Source organism: Chelon labrosus, assembly GCF_963514085.1.
Source record: "Chelon labrosus genome assembly, chromosome: 10".
NCBI classification, from domain to species: domain Eukaryota; kingdom Metazoa; phylum Chordata; class Actinopteri; order Mugiliformes; family Mugilidae; genus Chelon; species Chelon labrosus.
In genome coordinates this window covers 1160714-1171912 of record NC_140360.1, presented here as the reverse complement: position 1 = coordinate 1171912, position 11199 = coordinate 1160714, and the positions used below count along the sequence as shown (strand labels likewise).

General features: G+C 43.0%; 1 protein-coding gene across 1 annotated transcript in view; it reads left to right on the top strand.

Annotated features, from left to right (window-relative positions):
• Window positions 1-684: 684 nt before the first annotated feature.
• The window catches only part of LOC311494999 (NLR family CARD domain-containing protein 3-like), a gene marked incomplete at both ends in the record, with an annotated part of 69595 nt that continues 59080 nt past the window's right edge, over window positions 685-11199 (top strand). The window contains 5 exons of the mRNA XM_084554281.1: window positions 685-722; window positions 1117-1195; window positions 1341-1569; window positions 1739-3524; window positions 5185-5358. Of these exons, the coding sequence (XP_084410407.1) occupies window positions 685-722; window positions 1117-1195; window positions 1341-1569; window positions 1739-3524; window positions 5185-5358 (2306 nt within the window). The remainder of the gene's footprint in view (window positions 723-1116; window positions 1196-1340; window positions 1570-1738; window positions 3525-5184; window positions 5359-11199) is intronic.

Genomic DNA, 11199 nt, shown 5'->3' with positions numbered 1-11199 from the left:
GAGCTAAACTAATGCTAAGCTAACCAGAGTTCATATAGACACAGTCTGCACATTAGTATGAAACACTGAGGAAGAGAGTCAGCAGCTCCACGTCTGAGGCCTTGGCCTGCAGGTCTTCTTCATGGTAGAGACTCAGATGAAACTCATCAGCTGTAACGATGCAGAGGAAGTGGAGCTGGAGAATAAAAACTCCTGCTTCATCTACGTTCTAGTCTTCATGGACACTCGTGACCTTTGGTTTATTCCTGGAAGAGTCAACATTGTTATGTCCAGAAACTAAACTGAGACGAAGACGTCTGGACTAGAAGACGTTTCCTCCAAGTGTTCAGCTCTAAATGACTGGTGGGGAGTTTAGGTTTTTATCACCTGAAGGTCACATGACTAGAGTCTGTTAATGACCTGATACTCACCTGGACCTGAACCTGGACCTGGAGGAACCTGTTCTGATGAACCTGGTGGTTCTCTGATGATCCATTAATGTCCAATATGTCTCCTCAGATGTTCAGAACATGTGGACATTGTTGTCCCTTGTCCTTCAGGTGTAGGTGGACAGCTGAGTCCTGACCTGAAGACCTTGTTTGAGTCGTAGAGAAGATAAACTCAGGATGAGTTGGGGGGAAGGACATCCAGGCTATTTTGTGTAGGCACTTTGTTTCTAAGTGTCCAAAGTTAAAATAGTGAAATATGTTTGAGGAGACAAAGAAACAGCTGATGGCTCTGAGGTGAAGAACATGTGCCTCGCTAGGATTATCATCTCTAACATGATCAGTCAGAGAGTCTGAGGTTTCTTAATGTTTCTGTCTGCTTTGTTTTCTGTGTGGCTGATAATGGCCTGTCAGTCACTCACTGTGGACTGGTGGACGTTTTACAGTCTTCAGTCTCTGGCTCTGGGTTCCTTCTCCAGCTGATTCATCAGGGAGGCAAAGCTTTATGAAACAGCTGCAGACTGAGCTGTTGATGGTCAGTGGGATCAGCAGGACTAGTAAACCTTTACCACTACAGAGACTCATCTGATTCACTCCTCACATCCACATATCACTCCAGGGACATTTACCTTGTGTTTGTCTCTGTGTGGACAGACATGATGAGAGCTAATTGTTGATGATTGGTCCACAGAGTCCACCAGCAGAGCTCAGAGGTTCTCAGTGGTCAGTCTGCCCAGCAGCATCAGACACAGCTGGACTCCATCTTTCTGGTCTGTACATGTACAACAACTACTTTCCATCATCTCCATGCTGCACTTTGTAGACCAGTGGATTGTCAGTGTGTCCAACATGGATCTGATGTTTGTCTCCATGATTTCAGTCTGCTTGTGTCATTCATATGGTATTCTGTTTCAGCTGCTGGAGGACAACATCATCACTTTTGTGAAGAACCAGCTGAAGAAGATCCAGAAGGTTCTGAGTCCAGATTACCCAGAATGCTCAGAGAGTCAGAGGGAGGATGAGGAGGTGTTGGAGGGTGAGGATGAAGAGCAGAGGAGGAGCAGCAGAGATTTATTTGTGAAGATCACAATGAACTTCCTGAGGAGAATGAAGCAGGAGGAGCTGGCTGACTGTCTGCAGAGCAGTAAGAGGATTTCTCTAAACATTGAAGCTGCTGGAGAAATGGGACATTTACTAATGTCTCCAGAGATGAACCAAGATATATTCACACACTCATTCTTTAGAGCAATGACATGTTGGAATATTTACTGGAGAGTTTATTCATTCATCTTATTTCTTGTTTCTTCATTCAGGACATTTTGCTCCAGTTTGTGGACGTAAAGTTAAATCTGCTCTGAAGGAGAAGTTCCAGTGTGTGTTTGAGGGGATTGCTAAAGCAGGAAACTCAACCCTTCTGAATGAGATCTACACAGAGCTCTACATCACAGAGGGAGGGACTGCAGAGGTCAATGATGAACATGAGGTCAGACAGATTGAAACAGCATCCAGGAAACGACACAGACTAGAAACAACCATCAGACAAGAAGACCTCTTTAAAGCCTCACCTGGAAGACATGGACCAGTCAGAAGAGTGATGACAAAGGGAGTGGCTGGCATTGGAAAAACAGTCTTAACACAGAAGTTCACTCTGGACTGGGCTGAAGACAAAGCCAACCAGGACATCCTCTTCATATTTCCATTGACTTTCAGAGAGCTGAATGTGTTGAAAGAGAGAAAGTTCAGCTTGGTGGAACTTGTTCATCACTTCTTTACTGAAACCAAAGAAGCAGGAATCTGCAGCTTTGAAGAGTTCCAGCTTGTGTTCATCTTTGACGGTCTGGATGAGTGTCGACTTCCTCTGGACTTCCACAACACTGAGATCCTGACTGATGTTACAGAGTCCACCTCAGTGGATGTGCTGCTGACAAACCTCATCGGGGGGAAACTGCTTCCCTCTGCTCGCCTCTGGATAACCACACGACCTGCAGCAGCCAATCAGATCCCTCCTGAGTGTTTTGACATGGTGACAGAGGTCAGAGGGTTCACTGACCCCCAGAAGGAGGAGTACTTCAGGAAGAGATTCAGAGATGAGGAGCAGGCCAGCAGGATCATCTCCCACATCAAGACATCACAAAGCCTCCACATCATGTGTCACATCCCAGTCTTCTGCTGGATCACTGCTACAGTTCTGGAGGATGTGTTGGAAACCAGAGAGGGAGGAGAGCTGCCCAAGACCCTGACTGAGATGTACATCCACTTCCTGGTGGTTCAGACCAAAGTGAAGAAGGTCAAGTATGATGGAGGAGCTGAGACAGATCCACACTGGAGTCCAGAGAGCAGGAAGATGATTGAGTCTCTGGGAAAACTGGCTTTTGATCAGCTGCTGAAAGGAAACCTGATCTTCTATGAATCAGACCTGACAGAGTGTGGCATCGATATCAGAGCAGCCTCAGTGTACTCAGGAGTGTTCACACAGATCTTTAAAGAGGAGAGAGGACTGTACCAGGACAAGGTGTTCTGCTTCGTCCATCTGAGCGTTCAGGAGTTTCTGGCTGCAGTCTACATGATCCACTGTTACACCAACAGGAAGACAAAGGTGCTGAAGGACTTCCTGAGAAGAAACTACAATAAATCACCTCTGGATGAATTTCTGAACAGAGTCATGATTAAATCCCTGGAGAGTAAAAATGGTCACCTGGACCTGTTAGTTCGCTTCCTTCATGGCCTCTCTCTGGAGTCCAACCAGAGACTCTTAGGAGGTCTGCTGGGTCAGACAGAGAACAGTCCAGAAATCATCCAGAGAACCATCAACAACCTGAAGATGATGAACACTGATGAAATCTCTCCTGACAGAAGCATCAACATCTTCCACTGTCTGATGGAGATGAACGACCTCTCAGTTCATCAGGAGATCCAAGAGTTCCTGAAGTCAGAGAACAGATCAGAGAAGGAACTCTCTGAGATCCACTGCTCAGCACTGGCCTACATGCTGCAGATGTCAGAGGAGGTTCTGGATGAGCTGAACCTGGATCAGTACAACACATCAAAGGAGGGACAACAGAGACTGATCCCAGCTGTGAGGAACTGCAGAAAGGCTGAGTGAGTCCTGATGTGATCATTAACAGAATCAATCAGTGGAGATTAGTAGTTTAGTTCTTCAGACGTTCTCATTCTTCTTCAAACAGTGTTCCACTTGTTGACTGCAAACATCACAGTCAGTTGTATTTATTCCCAGATGTTCTCCAGCTGTTTAAAGCTGTTCTTTTAGTTATTGACTCTTTTCTTTCTATTTCTCTGTCTTATTATTCTCTCCATCAGTAAGTTAGTTTAGCTGAAGCAGCCTCTGAGGCCTCATGTTACAATGATGAGAGGATATTGAAGGCTGTTTCTAGAGTACAGAATAATCCTGAAGTCAGTGAAGTGGCTCCACATCAACATCTATCTAAAGCTTGTTAAGATCAACATGAGCCACCGTAAACTACTGATCATCCCACACAGAGACTGACCCATCAATGGAGCATTTTATTGACTGAGTTCAACGTTTCATTTTAAGGAGAGAAGTCCAGTCACATGGTCTTGTTTTTACGTCTTTCTTTCTATTTGTTTCCTGTCTTGTTGCTGTAGAGAAGAGTTGAAGCAGGAAATGCTCAGAGGTCTGAATATATAAGAGCAGAACGGTAGAAGTCTGACTTGTTAAAGAGATCTGAAACACACAAAGGTCAGAGTTTAGTTTGACAGATAAAACCCTGAGAACATCTTTGTGATGACTTGATGGTGAAAAGAATTCAACCTGATTGTTTGTTCATTGTGTTTGTGCTGAACAACTAAAGTTGAGCAAGTCCTGTGTCCTCCACATGGAAATATTTCACCATGTTCATACTGAATGATGTCCAGGTCTGAGGTTGTCAAGTGATGGCTTTCATTTGTGTTGGACTAAAGACTAAATGTTCCACTTGTGGACTGAAGCTGACGGCAGCAGGTCGACAGCAGAGATCATCTTTCCAACTGGAACTGTTCACTGAGCTGAACTCAGTCAAAAGATCCAGAGTCTATTAAACAGTGAAGACAGTCCAGATGTTTGTCTCATCCAGATGTCCTCATGATGGGATCAGATTAGGGTTGCCAACCGTCCCTTGAAAAACAGAATCGTCCCGTATTTAGAAACAAAAGTACGCGTCCCGTATTGAGCAGAAACAGGACGCACTTTGTCCCGTATTACCGTGAGAATCCAAAATAGTGTGTAAAATGTCAATGGAATGAATGAATAACAGGACGCTTTATATGAACATTTACGGTAAACTTATTCCCAGGCCGTCTCCTGCTCTGTGACCAATGAGCTGACAGCAGGAATCCCTCTCATCTCATTGGTCGAGGTACTGTTGCTTGTGAAGAAGATACCAGAAGACAACAAAGCAACAACTTTTCCTCACACTTTCTGTTTGCACTTTTCTTATTGCACTATTACAAGAGGAATGTTCTGCTTTCTATTATTTTATATTAATTTATACAGTTTTAAGTTAAGCAGGACAGGTTTCTGTTTTATTCTGTTCATCTGCACATTCAACTAAACAAAGGTCTGAGAGAGATGATGAGAATGATTGTTTCCTGTCAATCACAGTCAGAGAAGATGAGCTGAACCACTGATGTGGAGACAAAATGTCCAACAGGATGTGTCCAACTGTCCACTCATCAAACCCATCATATTCATAGAAATGTTTTCTTCCATTATAACAGATTTTATTTATTTGTTTCATGACAGACTTATTAACTGTGGACTCTCAGAGAGTCACTGTGAAGTCGTGGCCTCAGCTCTGAAGTCCAACCCCTCCCATCTGAAACATCTGGACCTGAGGGGAAACGACCTGGAGGATTCAGGAGTGAAGCATCTGTCTGCTGGACTGGAGAGTCCAAACTGTAAACTGGAGACTCTGAGGTCAGTTTTCATTTATTTTCTTCTCAGGCTTCTGAAGAATGGAGATCCAGTTTAGATGAGTTCTCTTGTCAGGACTGTCAGATAGAAAAGGAGCTCAAAGAGTTTAAATGAAGGAGCATCATGTTCCTGAACATCAGCAGGTATCTCCTCAGTCATCAGACGTGCACAGGTACGGGCTATTGTTGCTCAGGAAACAGCCCGTTTGCCCTTAGTATCTGAGCTGCCCCTCTGGAGAGAGTGCCTTTTGTTTTTGCTGTTATGTCTACATCAATACAATGAGCCCATAACTGGTAAAGTAGAAGTGTTCATTCATTCATTCATCAGCTGTAACAGCTTGTTCCTGTGGTTGAACAGGAAGTGATAACGTGATCACCAGTGTTGGGTATAGTTACTTTGGAAAGTAATTAATTAGGTTACTACGTTACCATCAGTTAAAAGTAATCCGTTACGTTACAGCGTTACCTATGAATAAAAGTAACGCGTTAGAGTACTCGTGCGTTACCAAAAATTAAAAGACGTTTGCAGCGCCTCACACATGCTGCAACTCAGCGACACAGACACACAGCCTCCTTTAAATGCACAGAGAAGTCCTGACAATGAATAACGTCAGTCATCCAACCAAATTAACTCCGCAGGATAACAATACCAGGAAAGACAGTCAGCAATATGCCACATAGCGTTTTATTCATGAATTATTTTTTGATCAGTTAGAACATATGATCAAAATTCAGGAGTTTCATTTTGTTCGCTACTCATATACACCTACCCAGCCCAGGTAGCCTATATATGAGCACCTAACAAGATTAGGAAACTCCTGATTTTTTTTTTAACCTGAATGCAGTTATGAAAGTGCATTTAATTGTGCTTAAGTAAACACAATCTGAGGTAAACAGGTAGCAGATTCACATCCATTTAGAAATGAACGACCACTCAACGATCTAACAGACATTTTTACAGCTGCCTCTATGTCAAAGAAAAATGATAACAGGCCGAATAACACAAACAATAAAATGGCTCACTGGCACACAGGCAAATGACAAATAGCCTAATAGCTGAACTATGAAAATACTATTCAAGTGTCAGAAGCCTAAATTCACTTTACCATCATCCACTTACATTTACTCTTCAAAGTAGTGATTAAAACGTAGCAGAAGAAGATTTTAGAAACGTCTGTCTGACAGTCGACTTCTCTGAGGAGTACGAACGAGACTCATGAGGCTGAAAAGCCTCTCCACGGGTTCACTACCAGGGTGATAGAGTGGTGCTTGGTTTGGGGAAGTACTTGTGGGCGGGTTGGGGACATGTTCAGGTTCATGGGTTTGTTTGAGTGTGTTACCTCAGGTTACAATGTATGTTCTTCATGTGTCTTGTTTTATTAGATTTTGTGCACGTTTGAGAGGATACCAGCTTTTATTACGGAGATAATGTCAGTATCTGATGACATAACACATGGCAGTATAAACGATAAATTTACATTGGTCTCACTGAATGTTAAGGGGTTGGGTCATGTCATTAAAAGGGGTCGCGTCTTCTCGTATCTCAAGTCATAAAACCAGACGTAATTGTTCTTCAGGAAACATTGGTGTAAATGAGCAGCGCAGGTTGAGAGCAAGTTGGATTTCCTAAGTTTATCAAGCACCTTTTACCCTCAAATCTAGGGGGGTTGCTATTCTTTTCTGAAAAAATCGACCATTTCACCTTGATTGTATGACAGCAGACCCATATGGAAGGTATTTGATGATATCTGGGAACATAAACTCTCTTCTGATAATGATGCTTAATATCTACGACCCAAATATTGATAATCCTGATTTCTTCTGAAAGGCATTTGATTTGATACTGGACTCTACCCTGAATGTCATTATTGGGGGTGATTTTAATTGTCATCTTGACCCGGTCCCAGATAGATTTTCTACAAAACCACCCCCTGCTATATCTTCAGTAGGAATTCTGAATGATTTCATGAAAACAAGGAATATGGTTGATATATGGCGACTGCAGCATCCTACAGATGAGGAGTTTTCTTTTTATTCTCATGTCCATAAGTCTCCCACCAGGATTGATTACTTTCTGATAGCTGCTGAATTATTGCCCAGTGTTACTGATTCTACTTCTCATAATATTCTAATATCTGATCACAGTCCAGTTTCTCTCAACTTCAGAAATATTGTGTCTTGTCTAAAATATAGCTGGCGCTTCAACCCTCTTCTTCTGGAGGATCAGTCTTTTATTGAGCATATGACTGCACGCATAGACCAATGATAATGGGGAAGTCTCTGATTCTATTTTGCAGCCAGAGATGACTTAGATGCCCCAGTTTCTGACACTGACCTCTTGAATGCTATTGGAGCCTTCCCCTCTGGAAAAACATCCGGCCCAGATGGCTTTGGTTGTGAATTTTATAAATCATTTCATGACAAAATAGTTCCACTGATGCTGAGGATGGTAAACGATTCTATGAGAAGTAAGACCCTCCCCAGTTGATTATATGAGGCACATATCTGCTTGCTTTTGAAAGGGGGAAGGGAAGCGTTGGACCCTGCAAGTTACAGACCGGTTGCTCTCTTAAACTGTGATCTGAAAATAATAACTAAAGTCTTGGCTACGACATTAGGAAGGCATATTTCCACCATTGTACAAACTAATCAGACTGGATTTATCCCAGGTTGGTTTTCTTTTAGTAATGTCTGTCTGCTTTTAAATACGATATACTCAGTGGTAGTGAAAAGTACACAGGCTGCTGTTTTATGTCTTGACGCCCAGAAGGCATTTGATCAGATGGAATGGCCGTACATGCTGAAGACACTGAAGCAATTTGGATTTGGAGAAAATTTGATTGAATGGGTGAAAATAATTGACCTTAAACCAGTATCTTCTATTCTCACTAATTCAGACACATCTCAGCCCTTTGAGTTACAGCGGGGTGTGAGGCAGGGCGATCCTCTTTCTCCTCTTCTTTCTGATATCACCTTGGAACCACTTGCTATAGGTATAAGTGGTCACCCAGGTATTCATGGTGTAAAGTTTGGTGATGCTGAAAACCTTGTTAATCTGTATGCTGATGATTTATTGATTTGTTTATCAGACCCAATGGTCTCAGTTCCCAACCTCCTGGATTATAGAAAATCATTCAGTAGACATGTACCGCCTGACTCGCTGTGACCCCGTATAGCTCCCCCTGCCTGTGTAGTAGTCTCACTACACCCAAGCGCATCCCAGTAAGAGTAACAAATAGACCATTCAAATCACCTGCTCCATTTGCTAACCATATAAACACACTTAACTTGACCCTGATTAGACCCAGTCTTATAACCCACCCTTCAACCTTCAACCCCCCAGCTCCTAGCACTACTGAATCATTAGATATAATTTCGGTTTCGACTAGATGTGCGCTGGTAAACGCAAGATCGGTGATGAACAAGACTTTCATTCTCCAAGACTTCTTCACCTCACACTCTTTGGATGTACTTTTTCTGACTGAGACCTGGATAAACGTGGGTGAGTCAGCCGCCTTCATGGAGCTTCTGCCTCCCGATTGTACTTTTATTAATTCACTGAGGACCTCTGGTCGGGGAGGAGGAATAGCGACTGTTCTTAAAAATTGCCTCTATTACAAGCCCTTACCGCTTATGTCGTTTTCCTCCTTTGAACTGAGCCTGTTTGAACTGGGTCGGCCGGACCCATTACTATGTGCGGTTTTTTACCGGCCACCTAAATATAACAGAGACTTCATAAAGGACCTCTCTGAATTTTTTTGCTGGTGTGATGACCAACTATGACAGGATTTTATTTGTTGGTGATTTTAATGTGCATGTATGCTGCCCTTCTAAGCCATTGGCTAAAGACTTTTTAGACTTGACTGATGCTTTTAACCTTGTACAATATGTTTCTGGACCCACACAAGTACATGGACACACGTTAGACCTTGTTTTATCACATAATTTGCCTATCTCAAATGTTCAGGTATGTGACGCAGTGTTCTCGGACCACATGCCAGTTTTATTTGATTTTAATTTGCCTTGTCATAGTTTAAAACCGTGTGCTCCTGTGCTCCGCTACCGCATGCTAAAACCCTCCACCGCTGCTCAGTTTTCGTCTGCGTTTCTCGCTGAAAATTGGCTTGACACAAGACCCTCTGCCCTCCTTGACACTGAGCAACTTACATCAACCTTTCTTTCCACCTGTGCTAGCACTCTTGACATTGTCGCTCCTCAAAAAATTATGCGCCCCAGACCCAAATCTGAGCCATGGCTGAATGATGCCACCCGTGCCGCCAGGCGCGAGTGCAGGAGAGCTGAGCGCAGGTGGAAAAAAGATAAGCTTCAAGTGTCCTATGATATTCTTAAAGAAAGCTGGAGAAAATATCAGAAAACTGTCAAAGCAGAAAAAAACGTTCTATTTCTCTGATATAATATCCCAAAATCTTAATAAACCACGTGTTCTTTTTAAAACTATTGATTCAATTTTAAATGCCCCCCAATCCACCTGTCTGGAAGCTTCTCCCCAAGCCTGTGAAGATTTTCTCTGCTATTTTATTGATAAAGTTGCAACTATCAGAACTCATATCTCACCCCCCACTTTTGATCCTTCCACACCCGTCACTTGCTCAACTGTTTTAAACCAGTTCGAGCCGGTGTCGCTTTCAACCCTCACAAAAATTGTCACTCAACTTAAACCCTCCTCCTGTCCCACAGACAGTAGGCGCGTTCGACTTGATGCAGATCTGTCTGAGTCTGACTTGATGTGATGCATGCTGGGATGGACGCAATGCATGCTGGTTAGAAATCCTGTCCGACTTGAGTCAGACGGGGAGGGACTTACCACTACGTCACCATGTCACATGACCTTAAAATATCGCGGGAGTCTTCGCCTGCAGACAGATCTTGCAGTTGCTCTCCACGATCTGCACGACCGGAAACCCGCCCTCATGACGTCAGGTCAAAGACGTGATTGGGCAGTTTGGGAGGAATCTCCTCATGACGATTTTGACGTTTCTCGCTTCGTTATGTTGGAATATGCGAAAATGAACAGAAATGGAAGGGATACCTTCTTATATGTGATTTCTGCAACAATGGTAGGCTGGCCTACTGAAAACGTTGTACATCTGACTGCAGCTCAATGCAGAGTTCATTTCTTCGATTAAACAGTAAAAAGGCATTTTTAACATGTTGGTAACAGTAGAATAAGAGAGATAATGGACTTCACTCCATTAAACTATAAAATAAAAAATAAAAATAGCCTGGGCTATTGGCTCAACTGTCAGCACGCTCGCCTCCCGATCCGAGGTGCTGCTGGTTCGAGACCGGGCGTGTGCAGAGCTCAACACAACGCAGGTTACATTCTAAGGCTTCGCTTTGGGCCGTTTTACCATCTAGAACGCGTGCATTCAATTTGTAGAAGTGTCGTCCATTATCCTTTACTTATATCGTAGTACTGCTTCTTCAGTATCATCCTAAATTGGTTTAGTGGGTAACACGTCAGTCTGGCGATCGGCCGTCCGTAGTTCAAATCTTGTTAACGGTTAGTAGATTTTTGGGGTTCTTCTTCACACCTGTCTGTCCAAAAATGAAAACAAATGGCATTTAATCTCCATCTCAATATCTTTCTGTGAATTCGTTTCATGGTTGAGTTACAGGTGCTAAACGACTGTGGGTGTAAAAGTAAATATTCAAATAAGTAACCTAATCAGCAGTTCATTTTCACCAAGATTGGAGACCAAAGCACTATGCTACTTAGTCCTTATTCAGTAGATTTGCTGCTATTCACAATCCTTTGCATACAGCATGCTTGTTGTAACACGGGTATAAATTCCGGTAACTCCAAAGGTTCTATTTCGTCGGC